General features: G+C 45.1%; 1 protein-coding gene across 7 annotated transcripts in view; it reads left to right on the top strand.

The window, feature by feature from the left end:
• The window catches only part of ELMO1 (engulfment and cell motility 1), a 504,832-nt gene that overhangs the window by 447,404 nt on the left and 30,468 nt on the right, over positions 1–26,960 (top strand). For all 7 annotated transcript variants that reach the window (XM_012777572.2, XM_076006306.1, XM_012777576.3 and 4 more), the window contains 2 exons: positions 18,884–19,047; positions 26,647–26,759. In XM_012777572.2, the coding sequence (XP_012633026.1) occupies positions 18,884–19,047; positions 26,647–26,759 (277 nt within the window). The remainder of the gene's footprint in view (positions 1–18,883; positions 19,048–26,646; positions 26,760–26,960) is intronic.

Raw genomic sequence — 26,960 nt, forward strand, 5'->3', positions numbered from 1 at the left:
ATCCTTTTCTCTGTATGTCTCTGCCTTATCTAGGAAAGTATGAGGCTGATGAAAGAATTTTGTCTCTCCCTAGAGCAAGGGTTTTCAAGCTGTTTCGCTAAGGAGTCCTGGGATGCGGCTCAAGTGACTCTTTGGCTGCATAGAAGGATAGGGGCGGAAACCGGGGGACTGGAGGGAGGCTGGCACAGCCCCCTCCTCCAATTTAACCCACGAAAATGTTTCTTTTACTGATTTTGTGTTTTAGGTAATATGCAAAATCTATTTGGAAAGGGATTCTACTGCTAAAAGGTGGAGGAGGGAGGCTTAGACTACTTAATATAAACTGGTATGTTTTCATCTCTCTGCTTCTGTTGCATTTATACAGTGCTTTACATTTGGAAAAAAAGACTTTTTCATCATTCGAGTTTATAAAAGCCTAGTAACGTGGGCATATGTCAACAGCTGTGGCAAAATTTTCTGGGAATTAAAGCTCCATATCACAGAATCCGTTCCAGCAGGTGGGCTGAAGGGCAGGATGTCAGGAGTGTGGTCGGGATTATCACCGGCTTGGGTGGAAGGTGGAACTAGATGATCTCTAATCCCCCTGCTTGTGCAAACATGCCATGACTGGAAAGGATTAAAGAGGAAAGTAATAGCAAAAGAGTTTCCTAAACCAAGCCTCTTGTCTGCTGGGTGCAGAGAGGAAGGACTTCACACAGGTACTGAACAACTTTTCTGGTCTAGTCACCATGCCAGGGGCCTCCTTTCGTTGAGTCCTCACAGCCACACTGGGAGAGAGGTATTGCTGTATACGTTTTCGAGGCAACAAAACTGGACCTCTTAAGGTTTCAGTGGGAAAGCTTAAGTTTGCTCCCTGATGCTTCCAGCTCCAAAGCCAGTGATCTTTCCACTACACAACGACAACTCGCTCCATGTAAGCATCATACAACTTGGTCTCCCAGAGCTTCTTTAAGCAGTTGCTGGATTTGGAAGGAAGTTCTTGATAAGTTAAGTCTCACACAAGGCATCGCGTTGACAGCTCAGTCCTTTCCACTCCTCCCGTCCTCACCTCCTGCCTGGAGGTTGAGCTGCATCATCTGTCTTATAGCTGCCTTCATCCCCCCTGTCAACAGGGTCACTTGCTGTGACTCAGCTATCGTCATCTGTCCTCCTTTGATTTCTTGGATTGCTGACATAAACCCATGCTATTTTTAGTTTGCCTCAGAAGAGAAGGTTGGAAGCCAGCAGCCTTCTGGTTTACCAAGTTGTTGATTCTTCTTGGCTTTCTCATTTCATTCATGAATTCTCTCCGTGCTTCGGGCTGAAGACACTTGTGTGGTTGACAGGCCCTTCGTTCCTTGCTGCACGTCTATTTCCCCAACCCACATGGAGGCTGAATGTGGTCTCTGCTTTGGTGATCTTTGTTTTGATTCTTCTGTCTAGAATCCCTTACCGTATGAAATCACCCTTTCCTCCTCCTATCTTAAGTAAAAGAGTAAACATATTAAATAATGTGGCTGAGAAGTTTTGTTTCAGATATGCATATATTGTGAGTGGTGTCCTGAGCAAGACAGAACAATTACCAAAAATAGGTATGCTTAGCCTTTTATTACTAGGGCTGATTGTTTAAGAGACTGCTTTGTTAAATGAAAACTGTCTGGATTTCACAACTTGAACTTCTGGATTTCAACTCTTGCATTTCATACCAAGAGGCCATTTACTCAAATGTTTCTGATCATTCCAAACCAATGGAGAGTTAAGAATGTGCATTCATATAGCACCTTACAGTTTAAGGTTTACTTTCACATGTTTTACCTTAATTACTCTGTGGGGTAGATTTTATTCTCTCTGTTTCATATAAGCAAATTCATATGCAAAAAGTCTTACCTTTTATAATAGAACATTAACTTAAAAAAACAAACCGATGCACAAGGAAATTTAGCGAAGTCACCTAGGCCTAACACATGCAAGTAATTTATTTCTTCAGCCACAGGCAATACTAGGTTGATGAAGAAATAATATCATACTTTGGGAGAACTGATCCAAATGAGAAACTGAGGGAAGACTGACTGGTCGTTTAACTGGCTGATACTCAGGTCAACATTGGAGGGGCAGGACTCACGGAGTTATCAAGGAGTTAAGCAGGGCACTCTGCATTCTCCCCGTTGGCCACCTTTCAGTCAAACCCCCAGACACTCCCTGGAGGTGGAAAAACACACATGTGCGTGTTCACCAAATATAACACAATGTCAGGTTGTTCATAGGACTTCAAGTTACTAATCCAAGTTACAAATCTCTGACCTGCCAAGTCCTATATTGAAAGCCTGTCGAAGATCCTATCCTACGGCTGTATCATTGGAGGATTCTAGTTATAAACACATGACTTATTATTGATTACAAGTGGGTAGATTGATTAGCAAACAGCTGCTAAGTGCCCAGAAATGGTAGCAAAGAGGCTCACTTCAACTCTTCTCTATGTTCCTCAAAACCTTTTCATCATCATCCCATTATCTGACTGTTTTGCAGACTCCTCCCAGACTTTCCTCCAAGGCAGAGCTAGCAGAACTCATGTTCAGGCTCCTTTACGATTTATTGACTTGTATGTGGTCTTCCTTGTCCCAATCCATTGTATAAGGCAGGGATCCTATTGTCAGGACAACAGCAGTGGTGGACGCACACTGGATCTTCCACCGTTCGCTCTGGTTTAGTTGGTCAAACTCTGCACAGAACTCAACTGACTTTAGTTATCACAAGAATGCAAATACACTGCAGTTTGCACCTCCATACTTTGACTCTTCTTCCACAATCTCTGTACAAGCTCCCCTGAAATAACCCTTTTCATGCATTCTATTCCCTTACCTAACCTTGTTGACATTCCTCTCCCCTAATGATATAAATAGTCTGTCAGATCAACAGAGTTCTCAAGCAGATACAGGCTTGTATTAAAGTATTCTGTCATTTAATCCCAGTGCTTTGGGAGGCCAAGGTGAGAGGACCACTTGAGGCCAGGACTTCAAGACCAGCCTGGGCAACATAGTGAGAACCCTCATCTCTACAAAAAACTTAACAATTAGCCAGGCATGGTGACATATTCCTACAGTCTCAACTACTTGAGAGGCTGAGGCAGGAAGATCACCTGAACCTAGGAGTTTGAGGCTGCAGTGAGCTATGATTGTGCCACCGCACTCCAGCCTGGGTGACAGAGTGAGACCCTATCTCAAAAAAAAATCTATAATTTAATGTTTATTGAGTACCTACTGTGTACTGGGTGCTTCTCAAGGAATCTAGTCTAATAAATGAGGCAAATGTGAACTTATAAATCACATATAGTGTCATTAACATAAATCCAGACCCAGAATTTCACATCGTGCATGCTCTACTATTCCTTATCTGATGGGCAAGTCATTCGTTTTCCATTGTAATATCCCTCCTGACCAGTATGCCAGGTGCCCTGGAGATAGATCTTCAAATAAATCTTGAATCTGAGATACTCTCACAGTTTAACAAAGATTCACAAAATAAGCTATAATGGAAGGTGCAAATGATACATGCCATAAATGTAAATAAAAATAAAGAGGAAACTAATATTTATCGAGCACATACTATGTGCCAGGAATTATTTTTGGTACTTTTCACTTACTTTCACCTATCTAATTTAATACTCCTAACTATCCTTTGAGGTAGGCACTATCTTCACTTTACAAAGGAGTAAGTCGAGGCTCAGAGTTGGGGTAAGTTGCTGAAGATCTCCTTGTTCCTAATACTCATGCTGTTTCCACTCTACATTGCTAAAACGCCTTATAAAAGATTCCAAAATAATAAAGAGAGAAATAATATGACCCATTCAATTACCACCCAATGTTCTAGTTTTCTCTCACCTTCATTAATCTCTTCACTCCTCCTCCTTATGAGGAAGTAGATACCCTAGGACATCCTTAGAGTTTGGCCTTTAGCAGCTCTAACTATTATGAATATTCTGGTAATTTCAAAAATAAATGTCTTTGGATGTGGCCACTCCATCCTGTCCTTCTCCTTCTCCTTATACAGTCCCTGGTAGCATTCGTGTTGACGATGACGAACCGTGCCGCCTTCGCGGGGACTTCCCATGGGCGCACCGTCCGAAGCGTGGCCATTGCCTAATGAGACACAGGCCCGGCAGCACCTGTTCTTGTAATTCAAGGTCTCTCATGTCCTTGTTAACAAAACTGGGGACAAACCTGCCCTATGGTTTCCTTTCCTGGGAGGAGATTATTGCAGCTCCAATACGTCTATTCACGTAACGCAGAAGTTACTGGAGGTTACTCACTAAATGACCCACATTTCATCTTTCTCACAAGTTAACACTTTAAATAAATGCCAATAAGCCTCACCTCATAGGAAAATTCCTGCAGGTCTGAAACAACCTGGACACCAGCATTGCTCACACAGCCCTCCTCGGTGTAACACGGAAAGCCGTGCTCGTTCAGCTGACTCGCGTGCTCTGCGGGGTGTTTCCCCGGCAGTCATCGCTCATGTTTGTTCACGAGGTGCGGGGTGATGGGCCAGGCCGCTGTATTCTCAGCTGGGCCTGGAGCCTGCTTGGCTTGGCACTGATTAATGATGTGTGGGGAGCAAGCCGTCTGCAGCGCCGCCTTAGAAACCCAGTTAGCCAAAGACAAATAGCTGGAAGCTGGCTGGTTGGAGCGAGGGGGGTGGGCTCTTGAGATAGGGGAGTCGTTTAGAGACACCAGCGTGACTTTTGGTCACCCTAACAAGGGGAAGGGACAGGCTGTGCGGTAGACGATGCTTTCAGGTCTGGCTTCTTGGTGGGCACCCCAGGATCAGGTCGAAGGTATGTTCTGATGTATTCATACAACCGCATTGTTTCTCTGTGCTTTGGGTTTCACCATTTATAAACTTGCTTACACAGCCCACCTACTTCCCAGTCATGCCCGAGACAGATGCACTTGGATCAGTAAAGTATCTTGAGACATTCCTTTGGAAGATCTTATGGCAAAAGAGCAAGCATTTACAGCCTTACTTTTCCTTTACCAGATAGATTTTACACTGAGAAAGGTTTCGCTATGATCCCATATGGTATTTATTCTGCCTTATGTATTTCCTGTCTCTCATTTTTCCATCTTATTTCATGCACCTATTGCACTGTGTTGGCTTGGCATCCAATTCTTTACTCACATGTTCTCTTTTATGCCTCTTTCTGTTCTTGAGGTAGAGTAATGATGAAAGGCTACATTGATGTTGAATTTGTAGAGAAAATGTCTCGGCTCTACTTGGGGTGCTATGCTTTTAGTGGCATGGGTCAAAACCAAGCACAAAATGTTTTTTATTGTCCTTTTCCACAATAGACCCTTTCTCCCCAGCACCACGTGGATGGTTGTTCCTGGCGGAGAACACCTTTCTCTCTCTTACTGTAAGTTCCATTGTCAACTGCTGGCCAGAGACTGTAAGAACAACTATTTCCTAAAGATAAATAAGCCCTCGTCTAGAGGGCATTTTCTCACAAGCTTATCCAGAATACTTAAGCCAAAAGTTACAAGGGTTCCCAAACCCATTTTGGGGGGGTTGGGGGGAAACAGAAAGGTAAAAGATATGCCAAAGGTTACACAGGAGGCAGTCTGAAAAGAAAGATGCAAAAGCCATGTAGGTACCTGGTGTCCTCGTTAGCTGTTAATCTCTGACTTTGTCACTTCATTCCTCTGCTCAAAGATCTTGCATTTTCACCACTTTCTCAAGATTTGGTTCAACTCTTCCACTTGGCAGTTAAAGGTGCCCATAGCTTGATCTCAACCTATCTTCCATAATGTACCTACCTCTCTCTGGAAGTGAATGATGTGAATAATAAGCAATAGCCATCATTTATTTCTGGTCCTGCCAAATATTCTCTCCTCTAGTCTCTACCCCACATTGCAAAGTCTGCACTGTCCTCTCCAGTTTATCGGGAGTTTGAGATGTAGAGAGGTTTAGAAATTTGCCCAAGGACACACAGATGGCAAGTGAGCACGCCAAGAGTCTGGAATCCGTTCTGCCTGATTCCAGTGCCTGCTGTTCTCTTTCTACCTTCCACTAAAGCCAAACTGATCTGGTGCCACTGCCTTCCCATTGACCGCAAAAGCATGGCAGACCCAGCAGATTTCTGGAAACTGTAGGGATAACTGGCGCAACCACTGTTAACAGGTAGAGCAAATGAGCAGAAAGGAAGAGGTGTGGAGTGGAGAAACACAGGAATCATTTCAGATCTCCCTTGGGCTTATTGGCTCCAAACTTCCAACGGATTGTCCAAGTTTTGCAGAGTCAGGGCAATTCTGGGCTGTTTTAATTGTCTGAGCTTTGTGGCTGTGGTAGGTGACAGGTTCCCCTTAAAGATAATAAATGGCTGGCAATTACTTTACTTTGGAAAGTGCTCTTCTGCCCTGGGACACTGTAATAACTGGCCATGGAAGAGAAAAAGCCTGGGGATTTATTAGGTGTCCCAATTTTCAACCATCTGGGAGAAATACAGCAGACGTTGGTCTAGCAGTGTGCTAACCAGAGTTAATCCATCATTGCTGCCGCTGTAAGCCCTCGCTTTCCCTCTGCTTACAACTATCACAGGGATTTGTCCCTGGCCTTCACGAAGACTTGCCAGAAATCATTTTTTTAAACATGTAACTCTAGAAATACAATCTAGTTGACCTTCAGTTTACTGGACTGAAGGGGACATTTTCCAGGTATGAGGGATTTTAAAATCCACTAATCATAAAAAAGACAAATGAGGCATAGTCTCTTCCTTTAAAGGGCTCAAGGTCTTACTGGGGAGATGAGTTAGTGAATACATAATTCCAGCGCTCAGACTGTGATTGTTAAAGCAATGGGGCAAGAATGGAAATATATTTGTATGAGCAAAGAAACACTGGTATGCTTAATAATCACTTTGTTTTCCCTGCCCCTAAATTATATCAATAGCCCATACCCATAATAGTACTTATTGAGATCCATTGTTATTTTTTGTCTGCACACCAACTTTCCCCTAAGTGCCTCTGAGTCTCTCAGGGGTGGACGCTGCGTCTGGTTCTCTGTGGGGCCAGGGCCTCACCCAGTGATTCGCTCGTATTAGGTGCCTGATAAGTGTTAGCTGAGCAAAGACAAGACTGAATGTACTTTTAAAGCTTCTAATGCAATAACAGGAATCAACAACTTATTAGGTGAAATTGAGACAATCAAAACATATTTATTCTTAGGCTATTCTGTTAGTAATTCAGCTGGATTTATTTGGAAGTTAAAATACGTGCTGTGATGTTTTCAATTTCTCAACAAAGAATAGACCACTTAGAGCAAGTCAGGCTGTTAGTCTGATGTGTGCTAGAAGGGCGTAGGTGTTTGGGGAAGGGTGGCAAACACAGTCTTTTCATTCATATATATATATATATATATATATATATATATATATATCACAGAATTTTGACCAGTGGGCTCTGCCCAACCGTGTGGCCACCTCCACTGCCCAGTCTGTCTGCCAAGGAGCATTCACGAACGGTTTCATTTGGGTTGTATTGTACTCTCCTCCCAGACTGAATAGCTGGAGTGGTCATTTGATGGCAGCCTTGCCTGATGCCAGAGCTAGTTTGTGAGAACCAGACCTTGCTCTTACCTCCCCACGTTCCCTCCGGTCTTGCCTGGGCAGTCTGCTCGAGAAAAAGTTTATCAAATTTCCTTTCTAGAGGAACAGACTGTCCCATTTCATTTGTCACTATTTAACAGCTTATGCAAAACATGCTGGGAGATCTAAATGTGTGGGGCTCAGGTTTTACCCTGGACATGAGACAATAGACATTTCATTTATTTATTAATAGGGACTAATCTTCGAATAGTTTGAGACTGATTTATCTGCATCCTCCAATATTCCTGTCCCTGTTTAGCTCATTCATTCATTCACTCCACAGATAGTCATAAAACTGATTTGAAATGCTGGAAACAGAGAGATGAATCCAGTAAAATCTCAGCATTCCTAGGTGTTGAGACAGACCAGGGAGGTCACCACGGGGACCATTCACTCCTTGTTTCAGGCCTCTTACCAATGAATTGAGTGAAGAAGGGGCAGAGATTAGGTATCAGGTTTGTTGGTAAACACCCATTGTGTTGAAAGGGACACCTGCGTATACCATTTGTTCATTAACAAAAACAGTAAGGACTTGCTTGCCATTCTTAGCACCTTGTGATTTAGCACCATTACTGTGTAACTTAGGAAAGAAAAATCCTTCCAGCCCTAGTGACTTCCTCAGTGAAATTCCTCCCTTGATTTTGGGGAGCTTCCAATAAAGCCAATCCACCATCCCTGCCCCCCAAGGCTGGGCAGCCTTAGCTGCAGAGAACAAAACCCCAGGAGCTTCTCTGTCCAGTTTGGGAGACTTTCCATTTGGGGGGGGTGGAGGTCACTCCTTGGAACTTCAGAAAGATTTGTCAAAGATTTTCCTTCACTCTTGTGCTTGGCAGAGAAGGGACACATTTGGTGACCAGGCGTTAGTAAACTAACAGTGACATGATTATTAAAAACTTGGAGGCACTTCCCCCCAATCCTATTGGAGAGTTTTTCAGCCTTCTTTGCAAGAAAACCAGCCCCAGTTGTTTCTGCCTTCTCCTGTGCCCTCCCACCCCCTGCCAAGTCTCTCCACACTGTCACGTTTTAACTGACTTGCTTGACATGTTGTTTATCTAAAGCTGTGGATTAAATGCCACCCACTAATGTGGTTTGCCTGGACTTTGCTTTGCCTGAGGCAGACTCCATCAGACACTGGTGAAAATAGCTTCCTGTTGTCCAGCCAAGGCCTTCAATTAGCGAACCAGCAACTCCAGCCTGATTGCTGTATTAATTTGACTTCCCGTTTCAGTGGGGAAAGCAGCTTCGTCACACAGCTGTGTGCCTGCGGGTCTCTCTCGCTCCCCTCCGGAGCAGGCCGCAGAGAGGAAGCAGTGATCCCAAACCTCACCTTTCCCGTCTCTTCTTCTGGCCTGGCTTCCCGCCGGCGCTAAGGAAAGTGAGGAGGATGCTGCTTCCAGATCTGTTGTTCTCTGACAAAGGGCAGCCCTGGTTGATTTTAAGGTGAAGTGCTGGTTAATAGGTTTATCTATTTACTTAAGTGTTTTTACCAGCTATAAAGGTGCCTTAAGCCTTGAATTAAAGTGCCTTCTCCCGAGGAGCAGGACAGCCGTTGGTGCCCTGTGTCTTAGTCTTCGGAACGGGACATCACCCAGGCAACACCCGCGCTGAACTGCAAGGTCAGGCATTAGGTAACGAGTCATTGCAGGGGCTAACGCCAAGCTCGGATTATCAGCCGATTCCCAGGGTGCTGGAAGCTGCCCGAGCCTCGCTGCCCCCTGCCATCCCATTCCTGTTCCATCAGCGGCTGAAAACCAGAGCTAGGCAGTGGCAGCGCTGAGCCTCCGCTCCCTTTCCAACTGCTTCAGCGCCATCTGTTTTGCTCTCAGGGTACATTTGAAAAGTCACCTTTTATGCTCTGTCATCACAGCCCTTCCTCGGGTTCCCCAGACCCTGCCAGGACTCTGCCGGCTGCAAGCCCCTCAGGGTGGCCACGCACACGGCTGCCCTGCTCTGACCAAGCGTCCGGGAACACTCCCTCTGCCTGCTCCCGAGGAGCTGTGGGCTGCGTTGGAAGGTGTGGGCTGCCCTTGCTGAAGCAGGTCCCCAAATAGTGCCTGATCTGGGTAGGCGGACGCCTTCAGCATGGGGGCTATGGCTGCTGCCTCAGTTGGGGAAAGCGGTCAGGCCCCAAGTGGGAGGTGGTGTCCCAGGGACCTGCCAAGCAGGCGCGGTCCCCTGACCACCAGTCTGACTGTCCCTGGGGCAGGTGGAGCCTAAAGACAAAGCTCTAGGGGAACTGTGGGCAGGAATGAACTGCGGGTGGCACTGGGCAGTACTGAGGGAAGGATGCCACCCCCTTCTCCCTTTTCCCTGGCGTCGTGGTCATCCCTCCCTCCTCCCTTCTTATGCCGCCCCACGTAGACAGTGTTCCTCAACCCCAGTGGCACATCCATGTCCCCTGGGGAGCTTTGCATGACATGACCCATGTCCAGGACCATCCAGAATCCAACCTCTGGGGTGAGGCCTGGCAAAGGGGTGTGGGAAATTCTGTTATGCGGTGAGGGCTGAGAGCTACTGATTTTAGAAGCTATTTCTTTCTTTTCATTGTTTGATGAGCCTGTCAATCATGAATTAAACAGATATTTTTTTCAATCCTTACAATGTGACTGGGCCGTGCAGGCTCTGGAGACTAAATAGTAGACAAGGAGGACACAGATCATTACGTTACGGGACAGTCTGTGCTGTGATGGGACAATGGGGGCACGAACTCCGACTCTGGCAGGGCAGGAGGTGGGAGCATCAAAGGCTATACTTGAGGAATGAGCCGGTGCTAGAAGATGTTAGTCACAGGCAAGAGGAAGAGCAGGAATGAAGGCACAGGAGTGACACTCCAGGACTGAGAGGACCTGGATGTGGGGGGCCCATGGGGTGCAAGGCTGAGCCGAGTAAGGACACGACTGCTAGAGGGGGATGTGGGCAGCAACGCACAAGAGACGCCGGTCTTCACGCCACGGGCAGAGCAGAGCCACTGCAGGGCTCCGGCAGGCGAATGGTGGGACCGGCTTGGCTTGTGGGAAGCAGGCTGGCTGCCGTGAGGAAGGGCTGGAAGGGGCAGAGTCGAAGTCAGGACTGTGGGTAAACAGGCAGTGGGGCAAGGGTCCAGGGAGGGACCCGTGAGAATGATGTGAAGTGGACAGAAGGAAGCCACATTCAACATCCCACTGCTCCTGAAAACCGTGATCTCCGCAGCAAAATCCCCGACCTTCATGAACATGCAGTTTCCCAAACCCAAGTGGCTCCATCACTTTCATCATTGCTGTATAGTTTGTCATCACTCACCAGAGACACCCTGGGTCAGAGTTGCCTTGCAGTCTCAAGTCCAGGACTATGACACACAGAGAAGAGGGAGTGAGTTGTCAGTGGTTTGCATTCTACAACTCTAACTTGGGAGGAGTAAGTAACACCAAGGGAAAGTTCCAGTCTTCAGGGAACCGTTCTTTTTCTCAGTTCATGGTGCTTGTCTTAGCCTTCGATGTGATGCACCGCAAGCCTAGCATCTGTTGGGGTGGGAAATGCCATCTTGCAGAGGAAGAGTTTCAAGGACCTCACTGCCCACGTCAAGCACAGCACTGGCTTTTGGCTCTGAGTCAGGCCTCGCCACCCCTTCAGACAGATGTCCACAGGAGCTTAGGGCTCAGAGGGCCGTTAGGAACACGCTAGAGAAATAGAGGGAGACATTAAATGGCCTGCTGAGTTATCTATTCCTGGATGCCAAGATTAGACCACAGCCTTTGTGAAATGCAGAGGAACTTGTTTGCATTTATTAATGAATAGAATGTTTCATATTCATCTGGTATAATTGAGGACACACGATGATATTGAGAGGGCCAGAGGTGGGGCACTGGCTGAGGGCCCTCTGTGATTCCAGAGCAGTTTCCTGTCATTTGCATGAAAGCTGCCCCACGGGGCCCTGGGCGAGCAGCCCCTTCACCAGGGGGCCACAGTGGTTGATCCAAGGCAAGAGGTGTGGCAGAAGGAAGCAAGGACAGGCCAGAGCACCTTCCAAGCCCTGAAACCATTCAGAGCGAGAGTTGAGAGTACTATTTAAAGAAAACAACTCTCTTTAGTCTGCCAGAGCCAATTCCATTCCTTCAACCTGAATATAATCTTGAACCAACCTGCATGTATTATAAACACTTGGAGTCTATGAGGCTATGGAAGTTGTTTGCAAGCTACAGGGAGATCATTTTCTTTGGATAAGATGTGATTCAGACCGAATGTCATAACGTTCTGGGCTCAGCACTCTGCGTCTCTTAATCCTGACTAAAGCTTATCGCCTCTACTTTATAGATAAGGAAACCGAGGTTCAGAGAAGCTATGCAATTTGCCCAGCTAGTGAGTGATGGAGCCAGACTTTGAAATGAGAACTGCCTAACTCCAAAGCCAGGTGCTTTTCCTCTATACTAGGGGCTGGCAAACTACTACTGCAGTCCGAATTCAGCCTTCACCTGTTTTTTTGTAAATAAAGTTTTATTAGAACGGAGCCATGTCCATTCATTTACATATTGTCTGTGGCTACTTTCACACTGCCGTGGCAGGGTTGAGTAGTTGCGGCAGACACCATAGGGCTCACAAAGACCAAATATTTACTATCTGCCCCTAAACTTTCTGAAGCTTGCCAACCCCTGCTCTAAGCCCCACTGCCCCAAAATAAATTCAAAAAACTCAAATGCCATTCTGCAGGCCCAGAAATCACCTTTATTTTCTCTCTCCTTCCTTTTAATACACTTGACACCACTCAATAAAACGTCCAGTATGCATGGCCTGACTCAGGCTGTCCACACCCCAACTCTGGCAAGACTACAGAGTAAAACCATCTTCAGTTTCTGGAATCCGTCCTAATTTCAAAGGCCTCTGTAGGGTGGTAGAGGCAGGAAGGAATCAATAATTGTCCCTGCCAGATAAGTCACCAATTTTTACCCTAACTTCTTATACTTTTTCCAGACAAGGCCACATTCTACCCTAGAGCATATCCCCGGAGTGATCCCTGGCCTCTGACAAATTATCCTTCCCACACACGAGCACTTTGGGGTCTCCTTCCCCCAGACCCTTCTCCAAGTAGAATCTCCAATGTTTTGGCCATTGTGAGCTTTCAGTCCTTTTGTTTCGGGCAAGAAACATTCCTGGGAAGAAAAATGGTCTAGCAATGAAAGCTGTCTCTCATGAGTCATTTTCCAGCTGGACTGTGATAGCATCTGTCTTCCAAAAGACAGCCTTTTCTCTTCATTATGAAGATAAATCAATTTAATGGGCACCACTGATTGGGGGTACATTGTGCTGTCTTATAAGTACTGACCACCCATTAGTGGCAGTGCTCAGTAGTGTGCACTGTTATGGCTTCTCCAGACACCTTCCACTTGGCCATAGATTGGTCCTCTTCCTTCTCAGTCCCGGGAAGAAACCCAAAATGGCCTCTGGAATGCTAAGACTCCATCCCAAAACCACAGGCTCTATTCTTTAGGCTTTATAAAAAAAATACGCTCTAAAAACCTTGTCCACAGTCTTATAATTCTGTTAAGGATTTATTTATTGTTTAAACCTACAGATGAAAGGTGGGAGCCTGAGAGTCTTTGACATTGAACGGACCAATCATTATTACAGTCTGGAAGATGCTGTGTTAAGTACTGTGAGCCATAATACAAATAAGAAAAGTTTCTACCCTCCAGTGACTTATAATCCAGATGGGGTGAAAGGTGCACCGATAACTAACTTACCTGCTTTCTGGTGATAGGAGGAGAATTGCTGTAGGACATAGATGCCACACTGGTGGCTCAGAAGGGGGTGCTGGATGTTTGCTGAGACCAGTGGTTCTCACACTCGAGCATGTGTCGGAATTACTTGGTGGGCTATTCAAACAGATTGCTGAAAGCCATTCTTAGAGTTTCTGATTCAGTAGGTCCAGGGTGGGCCTGAGAAGTCGCATTTTTTGCCATAAGAAATGTCCTTCTGGGAGGGTAACGGAATTGACATTTATTGAATGTCTCGTATGTTTCAGTGTGTCTGGTACATTGCCTGTAATATCTTGTTTAGGTTTCACAACTACCCTCTGAGCAAACTGAGGCACAGGAAGGGGAGCTCATGTTTGCCAGACACCCACAATGTGCCCTAAAGGGTGTTAGGCATTCCCTAATGTACAACTCCACGAGTTCTAAATTATTAGTCTTCCCAGTTTATAGATGCTAAAAATGAATCTTGGAGATATTGAGTATCTGGAGGAAGGTCACACACCCAGGAAACATACAGCCTGGATTCAAAGTCATGTGTGCCAGGTCTAATGGTGAAGCCATACAGCAAGCCCTACCTGTCTGGTCACTAAAAGCTACTGGCGTAAACTCCAAAAGCATATTTTCTTTAATGCCTGAGACATGCATTCCCTACCTCCCTGCCTTTGCTCATGCTATCTATCCCTCTACTTAGAATTCCCTTCTTCGCTTCTTCGCCTGAGTAACTCTCATTCATCCTCCAAGTCTCAGCAAAAATTTTGTCGCAGCCGTGCAGACTTTTCTAACATCCTCTCTTTACCCCAAGTAGAGCAGGAATAATGACTGCTGTCTATTGTCGCAATATACTTTCAATTACTGAATTCCATCACACACACCCAAATCTGGTGACTTGTCCCTAGTTAGAGAAAAAGAGAAAGTCTAACTATTTCATCTTAGCCATCAAAGCCACCCCTATCTGGCCCAGGCTGCCTTTGAACCACACCTTGCTGCTCCACCTCCTTTCTCCAACTAAAGGAGACTAGACTACCATGCATTCTTCCCCACCCACCGCTGAGCTCCTCCTCCCTCTGAGCCCTTGCTCATACTGTTGCTCCCTCCGAGAGCAGCCCCTCCCAGTGCACTTCTCAGCGTGTGTACAGGTGGCCTCTCTGCAGGCCCTAGCCAAAGTGCTGATGCTGTGCCCTCAGCCTGCCCGCACAGAGCCTGAGAGGGGCTTCGTAAGCCCCACGTGTGGAGTGGACACCTGCCCCCTGCTCCGCTGTGACATCTTGTCCTGCCTTGAGTGGGGCAGGTTTGCAGGGGTCTCATCCACTTTCCCAGGCCGAGAGCTCATTCAACACAAGGTCTCCAGCGTCTCTTTGTGTGTTGCGCTGAGTAGGTGCTTGAAAACCTGTGCTGAATGAATGGATGAATGACGCTGGATGATGTGGGTATAAAGGCAGGACTGGAGAAGTGATTAGACTAGGAGCACAGAGAGGCTCAGCAGATCTTGGAATAAAATACAGGAGCACACTTAGGCTGGGCGTGGTGGCTCATGCCTGTAATCCTAGCACTTTGGGAGGCCGAGGCGGGCGGATTACTCAAGGTCAGGAGTTCGAAACCAGCCTGAGCGAGACCCCGTCTCTACCAAAAATAGAAATAAATTAACTGACCAACTAAAAATATATATACAAAAAATTAGCCGGGCATGGTGGCGCATGCCTGTAGTCCCAGCTACTCGGGAGGCTGAGGCAGTAGGATCGCTGAGCCCTGGAGATTGAGGTTGCTGTGAGCCAGGCTGACGCCACAGCACTCACTCTAGCCTAGGCAACAAAGTGAGACTCTGTCTCAAAATAAATAAATAAATAAAATAAAATAAAATACAGGAGCACACTTAAATGAACAACAACAAAATCAGGGGCACACTTAGACTACTTAGCCAGCATGCTTGATTCCATTCAGGAGTCCCCTGCCCTTGCACCTCTAACCCCGTCTTCCAAGGAGCCAAAAGGTTTTCTCGATTTGAAATACCAATGTCTTCTGGGAATCTCTTTTTCTTTGTAATGTGCAACATTATTACAGAGAACATGTGCTAAGAAGACTCCAGAAACACACCACCAGCATGATCCAGACATTGCTCGGATGATGGGTCAATACCAACAGCAAATGCAGATTCTAAGAGCATGTTTTCTTTGATTTCTGTGGCAAAGCACACCCTGTAACTAAGAAATTTAATTCCATTGATTTTCTGATGATTTTTCTGTGGCACCGTTCCTGGGTTTTTCAAACAAATGGTAAAAGGTCTGATATTTTCCGAAGAGGACAGAGTTATGGATGGTGGTTGTGAACGTCTTGATTTAAATTGCACACGTAGAACATTAACTGAGACGTAAAGTCATTAATCGTAAACCTTGTAGGAGCTACTTTGCAAAGGCACAGAGAAATATTTGACTTATATAACTAATTTGTCTTTTAAAAAATCAATGACATCTTTCACTGAGGTTATTTTCCTTGGCATGCAGAGTATCCATGGAATTTCTCAGGGCCTTTGCCAAACAAAGTTGTAAAGTGCCGTGGACCAAGGGAGTCTTTGGCTCCACCACCCTGTGTCCTGTATCCCCACTGCTTACATATCCCTTCCCCTGTGGCAGGTACCTGCGTGCATCCTTCTGCTATTAGCCTGGTCTTAGGAAAGGTTCTGTACTTTCTTCAAACTGAAGTATAAGTGATTCGGGGGTAATTTAAAGGCTTGTTCTACTTAGATTTTCTTGCATCTAGCAGAGATCAAAATCTTAGGCTTGAGGAATGAAGTTCTAACAGTGGATTTTAAGCATAAGATATAAGCAGAAGTTGAAGAGTTCTGCACATTCCATAAGGGAATCATCATCATTTCCATGCGAAAGGTACCGCCTTTAGCATACAAATGAAGGTGAATTTTTAAAGTCATTTTTTTATTGAAGTAGCTTTGTTGTTTCTATCCAGCTTCCCTGTGCTCATTCTCCCCCTACCTGGGCAACCTCAACCCCACGAGCTGGTACTCCTCCTGGACTTCACTATATATATATATACATAATTTGGGGGCTCTTTGGTTGCAAGTGACAAGAACCATTCATACCATGGTTCAAACTATCTTAAGAAAAAAGGAAAAAAGGTTCATGCAACCAAACCACCAAATATAAGGGTTGAGCTGACTTTATGGTTGAATAAGGCTTAGCCATGATTAGCACTCTCTCAGGCACACATTTCTGTCTGATATCCTTGGCATTGGTCTCATTATCTTCCACTCTTCCATATGGTAAGGGACATAGTCTTACAGTTCTCAATTTCAGGGGAAAAGAACATGCTTCAAGCTGTACCTCAAGTCAAGCTGGAAAAGTCTGGGGAAGGACGCTGGTTGGTCAGTTCAGATCATAGGCCACTTGCTAGACCAATCGTTGTGTCCAGGCAGATGTGTGGGAACATGGTCATCTCTGTGATAGCCCCCTAAGAAACACACACAGTGAGGGAATCACCTGTCCCTCTCAACTGCTATTTTTCTTCATCTGTTAAATGAGGGGAGTAAAGATAGCTCCAAAACTCTTACTTTTAACCTGATTCTATTTAAAAGTCTCATCTTCCTTTTTAGTATTCTGCTCTCTCTTTGCCTCTTGTACTTGTCTTACCTCCCACAAGAAGCCAGATATCACTGGGAGACAATAATGGTCTCCTTGGCTCAAATCTGAGTCTCTCTATTGGGGAGAAAGGCTGCCCCTGTAGAACATTATATTAATAGTTCAGTCTTCACCAAATTTAACCATCATTTATGCCATATGATGTAAGGTGGTCACAATTTCAAAACTTGCCAAGCACCCCAAATTTAGCATTTTGCATCAGTTAAAAAAAGAAGCAGATCAGGTAGAAGGTCAACTGTAAATTTTCCTGTATGTCATTATGCTGGGGTCATGAAACGATGCTTTTGTAATTGGTTCTAATTCAAATATAGGCCAAGTTCAAAGTGGCTAATATATGGTGGTATTCCAGATTATTCATCTTTTTGCACCCGGATTGAGTACCCATTTTTGCTTCAAAACCCATATGAAATGTCTTCTTCATTGAAATCCTCCCCACCTACCTACAAAATCCGTCAGTCTGTCTTCTTTATCATTTCCATACTTCTATTGCAATGATCTTTGGCCTTGTCTACCTCTCTTATTGGTCCACAGAAGGCAAAACCCACATCTCATGCTTATTTGTTCAACGTCAAGTCTGTGCTGCATGTATCATACTAGGCTACTTGGTATCCTGGGATTCAGCTACATATGTGTGATCTTAGCAAGTCATCGATCTTTTCTCAGCCTCAGTTCCCTTACCTTTAAAAGAGTGGTAATGACATCTACTCTATTGGAGGAGGATTCAATGAAGTGATGAACAGCAAAGTGCCTGGCACAGAACTCAACATACAGCAGAGGCACATATGTGATTCTGTCTTATTTTTAAGTTCCCAAAGGACACCAAGAATGGTGCCATGGGTGGCAGTGTAGTAGAGTGGTTACAATCCTGGGATCGAATCCCAATTCATCTACATACCAATCAACCCTATGATTTTGAAGCCTTTTAATGTTTCCAAGCCTCAGTTTCTTCATATGTAAAGTGGAGATGATGGTAATATCTACCGCATAGATTCAACTGAGTGGACGAAGAGAGAAAACATATTTAAAAGTACCTACCATAGCATCTGGCACGTAGTAGATAGTTTATAAATGGTAACACTTGTTCTCATCTGTAATGGAGGGTGAAAAAAGCCGCAGCAAAATTACAACAAGTCCCTTGGATGCCTCTGTGTTCTCTGGCCTTTTCCTGTTTTATGTATTCGGATGAAGATGAATCCACATTAATAGAAGCGGTGGTTAATTGCCTCCTTGTAGGCTAGACCTGTCCTGAGGCAGCAAATTACCATATTCTTCTTTTTTCTTGATGCTTCCAATGGGATGTGTCTGTTCTAATTTAATAAACCTCTTTTTTTAGTGCCTGGCTCAAAGAGGCAATACCACATGCACATTTCCAAATGCATAATTTGTATGAACACTCAGGCCTTAACTACATGGGGAAAACAGTCTGGGAGGGGCGGGTGTGGGTATCTGTTCACATTCATTTGAACCGGTGCCAACCAAACTTCCACAGTTAATTGTATCTCAGCAATTTTCTCCTGGAAAAAATAATTACTATGCAGGCTTCTAGCTGTTGCTTGGCCTTCGTTCCTTCCTGACTCTTGAGTTGGCATTGTTTACAGTGTTGTGTCAGCAGTCACATAATATATCAGGCAAATGGAGCACACCTCCCACCCCAAGTCTCCCCTCTCCCGCCCAGTTTCAACTTAAGTCAATCCAATTCCTTCCTTGTGGTTCCAACCGTGCAAGAGAAAATGGAAGACATGCAAATGGTAGTGCACTCCTTGGAAAAGCATGCTCAAGATTTTGGCTGAGAGTGCAGATGGGACCGGCAGGCAGGAGGCCATTAACTCTGGAGGATTTTTCTGAACGGGAGAGGTCAGCCCCCAGGCAAATGACAGTCTTCCCTTCCCCCACAGGTAATGCAGGTGGTGAAGGAGCAGGTTATGAGAGCGCTTACAACCAAGCCTAGCTCTCTGGACCAGTTCAAGAGCAAACTGCAGAACCTGAGCTACACCGAGATCCTGAAAATCCGCCAGTCTGAGAGGATGAACCAGGAAGATTTCCAGTCTCGCCCGATTTTGTAAGTTACCCGCTACCGACCTCTATGTCCCCAAAGGCTGTTTGTGACCCACCATTTCTAGAGTGATCGCTGAGCACAGAGATGGGCTGAGTTGTGAGCTCACTAGGGAAAGCCCACAGAAGACATTCTAAAGGATCTCAGTTCAGTTAGGGGAGTCTCAGCAGCTCCGTTAGAAAGAGCCGGGTGGGCTGGGCTGAGTGGGGGTGGACCAGGTGCAGGCAGAATGGGTCCGAACCAGGAACTGACCCAGTTACTGACAAGTTCTCTGGGAATCTGTAGCTAAAAAGTTTTGGGCCTTTGCCAACACTGGGAACAAATTTTTTTTTTTTTGCCAATGAAACTGTTTTCCGTGTGGATGCCCTTTAAGTGGCAAGATGGTCTGATCCAGCCGGAATGAGGCCCACCAAGAATTAAGGCAATATGCAGATGGAAAGAGTGTGACTGCGAGTGAGTGGGGGTAAGACCTTCAGAGGAGGAGATCCATCTTCTCCCTGATCAGGCACTGGTTGGCATCGGAGCATGCTCGCTGGTCCTCATGACTGTGAACCTACAGGCCTACGGTGGGGAGGCAGGAGGGGCCCCTTTTGCAGGACTTTGCATCACATGCATCTACAACCATTGCAGAATTTCACATATCTCCATTTTAAATTGTTCTGAACCTCTAACTTGAGTACTGTTTTGCATGCTTCATCTTTTCTAAAAACTGGGCTGTTTATCTTCCCTTGCCTGTTTCTAAGAGCTAGGTCGGTTTCATTAGCCTCTATTTTATTTTAAAGAGAAGGAAATAGGGAAAGGTGCTTCTCATTCTGTCCTCAGAAGACTGGACACCGCTTCTTTTAAACTTTCGCATGAAGCCAACTCGTAACAAACATAGGTGGGATTCCGAAGCCCGTCTTCAACACACAGTCCCCCTGCCCAACACACACGCGTAGTAGTCTCTCTGTTTCTGATTCTTTCTCTTTCTGTTTCTTGCACTCAAATATTTGACATTTTTCACGCTTGGCAATTTGCAAAGCATCCCTCATGCTATTTCATTTCCTTGCATCCCTATAAGATAGGCAGGTCTCATTTCCATTCAAAGATTAGGACATAGTTTGGAGAGGTGAGGACCTTGTTAACAACCAGAGGATCTGGGACTTGAACTCGGATCTGCCATGTGAGAGACTGAAATGAGGTTCAAAAAAATGCACAGGTCTGAGAAGACAATAGCCAAGCCATAACCCCTACCAGCACGTTTGTTTTCACATTATAAGAAGTACTGTTAGAAACTGCAGAGTAGACCCTACACAGACATTAGTTGGCATGCAGTTAGCAGGGGAGGGAAAATGCTTCCAAGGGGCTTTGGCTTCCATCATTGCAAAACCTGAGTCGTGCCCCGCAAGCACCAGCCAGCCCTTACTAGAGGCACCGCTGGGGTTTTGCACTGGTCCCCAGCCAGAAGACGGAAACAGCCAGAAACACTGAGCAGAAAGCACTTCGGGTAAGTAACTGTCTCGTTGGGAATGCAGTTTCTTACCTGCTAGGAGGGACAGTGACTCCTTCTCCCACCCCCCGGCCTACAGCACTGAAACACTGGATTCCATAACATCTGTTTCAGCAGATGTGTAAACACAAAGACATTTTATTACGCTTTTGACAATAATTCTTAAAGCCTAAAGGGAGACTTGAGGAATCACTTCAGTTAAGGCCAAGTGATTCTAAATTAATGTTTGATCATGACTTTGTTCCAAGTAAGAATGTTAACTGCATGTCAAGTGTGAACATTTTGCTCCTGCTTTGGCTTTATATCTTCACTTCCTAAGGCTCTGCCTGTGACATTCTGAAGTTTCTTTTCCCTTTATTACAAGAAGCTCTTTTCTTTACATTTGTTTTTTTTTTTTCTTTTAATCTTTACATTTCTTATGTAAGGAGAAGCAATGCAAATATAAAGGAAGTCTGTTTGGATGTAGCTTTTGCCTCATCCCTCAGCCATGGACTGAGAAGCACCATGGCCCACTGGGGTCGTTGGCATATATAGTTGCATCAAAGTCGTAAAGATTTGCTCGAAGCCACAGCATTTAAATGAGAAGGTCAGGGACCACTTTAATCATTATCTCAGCCTCTGAAAACAGCAGACAGGAGCTGGGATATGTTTTATCTGTTAGAGTCATCTATTCCTCAGTGATCTGTTTTGTCTATTAGAGTGATCTACTAGACAAGAACTCATTGTGGGGTTAGATGAAGTCTAAATGCTACCAAAATGGCTCACATGATAAACCCAAGTTACCTAAGAGAAAGGAATAGACCACGTGTGCGCTTTTTCATTCATTCATTAATTCATTTAACAAACATGTATTGAACAACTCCTACATGCCAAGCCCTGCCCAAGGTTCTGGGGACAGGCAGAGATGCAGAGACACTTGATCTCCCACTATCCCAGGCTTTAAAAGCTACCACAACTGGGCTCAGTGCTTGGATACAGGAAGCACACATAGATTGTTGTAAAAGCACACAGGAGGCATATCTAACCCAAGCTGGGGATTGGGATATTGGAATTTTACAGCCGAAAGGCACCCAGAAGGCTGTCAACTTGAAGCTTTCACTTTGCAGACAGGGACGACAACGTGGCTGGGGCCTGACCACCATCAAGGAACCCCACTTACCGTAGGGCCACCCCCCAACCCCCGCGGCCTGTCGGACCCCATGGCACTCTCCTGCTCCCACACAGCATGGCAGCAAACCTCAGTTCCACGCAGTCACCTTGAGCCACACACCTTGTTGTTATAAAATGTTTATGTTTCCTGGGAGGAAAAATATTAACCACATGTGACCAAATATTGTGGGGGAATATATTAATATATTCAGTGGGCTGAAGGAGCTCTGTTTTATTTCCTAGCTCTTGATTAATTATTTCAAAGAGGGGGTTTTGATATTTCCTATTTAGTGTGACTTAACAGGGATGATAAGTCCATCCACACAATTAGTCCAAGTTAATGGATATAAAAAGCTTGAAGAGTCCAAAAATAGGTCATTTAACACCACGATGGAGGGGAAGGGAAGATGCAAGGACAAACGGCGGTGAAGCAGATAAGTGAAACGTGTGACACCGGACTCAGGTTGCCAACAGACCTGCTGTCAGATTCCAGTGCTAGCTACCACTGACAAATGTGGCTCCTTCGGCAAGTTATGTAACCCATTTTAAGCCTGCTTCTCTCCTCTCTGAAAATGCAGAGTGTCTACGTCATTGGGTTGTTATGAGGATTCAACAAAGTGGTGCATGACAATCGCTTAGCATACGGCTGGCACATAATGTCCACTCAGAGAAACAGTCACTCTTCTTAGTCTATAAAGAGAACTTAACAAGTTTTGATGCTGTAAAATATATAAATGGTAAAACTGACACTGTCAATGTATTTGTATATACCTCACCTTGTCTTAGAAATACAGTGGAAACAGGTGAGAAAGAAAAAAGTAAAACCAATTAGAGCCAGAAATAAAACCGATCCCTACCCTGCAAATCTGCACTCTTGCTAAAGATCAACCAAAGACTTCACTCAGAGCTTTCTCATAAGCAATGCAGGTAGGACAGTCTGGTCTGCTGTACATTGTTCAGTGTTAAAACACTTGGCAAATATTTCTTGCGTGCCTGCCATGCGCCAGCCTCTGCTCTGTGTGTTGGTGTTTCAGCAGTGAAGAGAACAGACACAATCCTCACCCCCATGGTGATTATATTTTAGTGGGGAGAAAAACAGACAGCATGGTAAATAAGATGACAGTACCTTAAGACCAGAGACATGCAATGGAAACACAGAGAAGGATAAGAGAAGGAGTTTGCAATTTTAAGTAGAGTGGTTAGTGTAGATCTCTCTAATTAGGAAGGGGGCATTTTAGTAAAAACATGTAAGGGCCTAAGGGAACAAGCCATGTGGGTATTTAGGAGAAGAGTGTTCTAGGCAGAGAGAGCCACCAGTGCAAAGGCCCTGAGGTCGGAGAAGGTCTGGGTGTTCGATGAATAACCAGGAGGCCAGTGTGGCTGGAGCAGAATTACTGAGGGGGAGAGCAATACGAGGTGAGGCCAGAAAGGTAGCTGGGAGCCTCTTACACAGGGCCTTGTATTGGAGAGCCGTTGGAGGGTTTTGAGCAGAGAACAGATGTGGTTTGACTTAGGTTTTCAAATAATCCCTTTAGCTGTTGTATTGGGAATAGACTCTAAGCAGGCAAGCTTGGAAGCAGGGAGATCAGTGAGGAAGGTATTTCAGTAACTTCCAATCTGGAGTATCTACTAAAAGTCAGATAAATTTTGAAGATAGGAGACAGTAGTATTTCCTGACTGATTAGATGTGGGGTATGAGAGAAAGAGAAGTCGACAACTGAAGGACGAGTGAGTGGAGCAGGTCTGGACAAGGGGCTCAGGAGTTCAGCTTTGGACACATTCAAGCTAGGAGACATCTGAGTAGGCAGTCGGACAAATGAGTTTGGAGTTCAGCAGAGAGGTCTAGGTTGGAAATATACATTTGGGAGTTGTCAGCCTAAAGTATGTACATTTAGAGCCATGAGTCTATAAAGTAAAGAACAGGAGAGGTTCAGGGACTAAGACCTGAGGCACACCAGTGTTGAGACAGAAACAGATTAATTTCCATGAAACTGACACTGCCACTTAGCCCAGAGTCTCCATGTTACCCTTCTAGATCAGTGGTCAGAAAACTATGGCTCTTGGGCTAAGCCTGGCTCACTACCTGTCTTTGTAAATAAAGTTTTATTTCAAAACAGCCACACCCATTTGTTTATGAGCTGTCGATGGCTCCTTTCACTCTATCAGGGCAGAGTTGAGTAGTTGAGACAGATACCAACCATATGGCCCACAAAGCCCACAGTATTTTCTATCTGGCTATTTACATAAAAAGTTTTTCAACCCCTGTTCTAGATGCACAGTGGGTAGCAGCTCAGTTGGGCAGACCCCGAGTCAAAGAAGGAATCTCACCAGTCTAATGGTGCCGTCTGCCTTCCCTGTGTGGCAGTGACCTTGTTGAGCCTGGACTTGAAATTGTTTTCCAGAAACAGTGCTAGACTTTGAATTGCTCTTCACACACTCCTTAAATCCTTCCTCCTTTAATCTTCCTCCTTTTATGTACTTGCAAGGTTTTGGGGTAGAATTAGGAGGATATTTATCAAAGCAAAGCCAGTGAACCCATGACCCCAGCCTCCCTGACCCCAAGCTGAGAATTTCAAACCCTAGTTATAGCCCATGGTGTTATTATCTGACTTACCCCAGAGGTCAGAGCTCAGCCACAGAAACACAGTGTAAAGATCTCTTATGTTTTCCTAATATGTGTGAATTTCATAGCTACCGAGTTCATTTGCAAGGAAAGAAGAAGAAATTGCTTAGAAAGAGAAAAAGCTGTCCTGTTCTCCTCATTGCCTGATTATGTGTTGGAATCCCTGGGGGTTCTTAACAAAACACCGATGGCTCTGACAGCAGCAGATTTACTTATCCTGATAGTGTGTCCCAGAAGATGGTCCTGTGATGAAGTGTGTCATGATGAGCACGTCTGAGTCTTACACTAAAAAGTCATTCAGCATCAATTAGGATTACTCAGAAGTTCTTTCCATTATTTCCTCCTTTTGGTCCTCATCTCTGCATCCTCCTCTCCATTTTAATAACTCAGCCTGAGCCTAGCAAAACCATTATCTAAAGATACATCGATGACCTAAGAACTAATGAAATTCCAAAACTCTTTCTCCCGTGTTTTCTCTGTCTCCGGGTGCCGTCCTTCCTCTCTGCCCAGTCGCCCAGACTTGGAAGTCAGGACAGTGATTTACTGCCACGGGTGACTGGCCTGGCGGTGCCCCACCTTCTTCTCCATTCAGTGCAGGGCTCTTCAGAGCTGCAGTGTACTGAGTCCATTTTACAAGAGCCGAACACTGATAATAGTTTTAGTGATCTGAAAGCCTGAGATGAGACCCTAAGCGACCTGCACAGGGAAGACTTTACAAACATTCCAAGCTGCATTATTAAGGCTGAATTTCCATTTCATGCTTTATAGATGTTCAGTTGGAGCAGTATCAAATGACAAGATGTTTGATGCCATTTAAGCCTCCAAAAAATGTATTAATGGAGTACTAGAATAACTAGAATACTCTGGTAGATGGCCAGATCCTTTTATGCAACTATTTTTCCTTTTTTTTTTTTCTCATGCATAAATAGAAGCAACTTGCACAAGGACGACCTGAGTCTGTGCCCATATTCTACACTTAACCTCTGTGAGCTGTTTCCCCATCTGTAAGATGGGAATGATGCTATTAATACCTATCCCCAAAAGTGGATTTTGTGGGTGGAAGGTGGGGAAAGAGGTTAATTAAGCTAAAATTGCACAGTGCACTACCTGGCTCATAGCCGGCACATACTAAGCATGAGTACCTTTCCCACCTAGGAAGGGAGCACCACGTGAGAACAGGTTGCCTGCATCCCGGGGTCAGGGCAAGTCCAGAGTTAAGGCAGAAGCTGATGAATTTGTGAGGCTTGACTGCAGTGTGATTTGGGCATATGGATTGTTTGGCCCGAGGAAAGGAGAGAATATTACCAAAGCAAATTCAGTAACGCCTCACCTTTCCGCTCAATGTTTAACAGAGACTTGTGCTCACACTGTCTCCCTTGAGAGTTATAGCAGTTTCCGGGAAAGATTCTTATCTCCATTTTACAGTTGAGGAAACTGAGACAGATGAAACAGGTGAAATGCTCACGGGCAAAGCCTAGACTGAAACACTAGCCTTCTGACTTCTAGATCTGTGTTCTAGCCAATACTTGCAGCACTGCTCTGAGGGGGCAGCTCTGGGTCTCCCTGTCCAGCTTCAACTAGAACATCTCTGGCAAGACTCAAATGCTAGTACACTACATAAAATGTCCTAGGATAAAACTCTGTGCTCTAAAAAAAAAAAAGAAGAAGACTTGGAAACCATTTCACTCTATCATCTTACTTCGTAGCATAGTGCATCCCAAACTAAATTACATCATATTAGCCTGAGACAAGATGCAAATAATCTTTAATTTATCCCATCATTATCTCAATCTCTGTGGGCTAGAATCTGGGGCAGTGTTGTTGTTCCCATTTGTGAGCGATGGAATTGAAAGCAAAGGTTGTCCTGTGGTTTGCTCATGATACAGTGTTTGCTGTGGAATAGTAACCACATGGTTTCCCAATATTCCTGTTTGATCAGATCACAAATGTAGTCTGGGAGTTTACCATCTGCAAAATAAAAATAAAAATTCGACCAAGGATTTATTGTCTTGGCAGAGCTGAATGGATTTTTGCATAAGTTTGTATCTGTGGCTTCATAAAACAAAAGAAGACATTTCTCAGGACACTTTATTCTGGAAAAACATCACTGGCTGGTGCTTTTGTGGATATTTTGTAAATGTCAGAGAATCTATAGTGTTATTGTAACAGATAACCCTGGCCGCTGACACTTAATAAACGATTCTCTAAAGCTCCGACTTGGGAGATACCGGAATGTTCAGGAAAACATGCAGCTCGCACTCCACTGCCCATCTGCCCATGATGCGCACTAACCTTGCACTGTCTCTTGAGGCATGCTGCGGAATATGTGTTTCTCCTCCAACAGGGAACTAAAGGAGAAGATTCAGCCAGAAATCTTAGAGCTGATCAAACAACAACGCCTGAACCGCCTTGTGGAAGGGACCTGCTTTAGGAAACTCAACGCCCGGCGGAGGCAAGGTAGGCATTGCTTCTGAGACACTCCCGACTTGGGCAGGGTGAACAGTGGCCTGCTCCCTGGAGAACCACAGGGGCGTGGTGTTGCTTTAAGGGTGGGACATACAGTGTTGTTATTTGGGACAGGAAGAGCAGTCCAGGTAAGTTCTGGTCCCCGCCCATGCCCAGAAAGAATCAAAGTCCAGAATTACCAGAAGACCCATG

Source organism: Microcebus murinus, chromosome 9 (assembly GCF_040939455.1).
Source record: "Microcebus murinus isolate Inina chromosome 9, M.murinus_Inina_mat1.0, whole genome shotgun sequence".
In the NCBI taxonomy this organism is placed as follows: Eukaryota; Metazoa; Chordata; class Mammalia; order Primates; family Cheirogaleidae; genus Microcebus; species Microcebus murinus.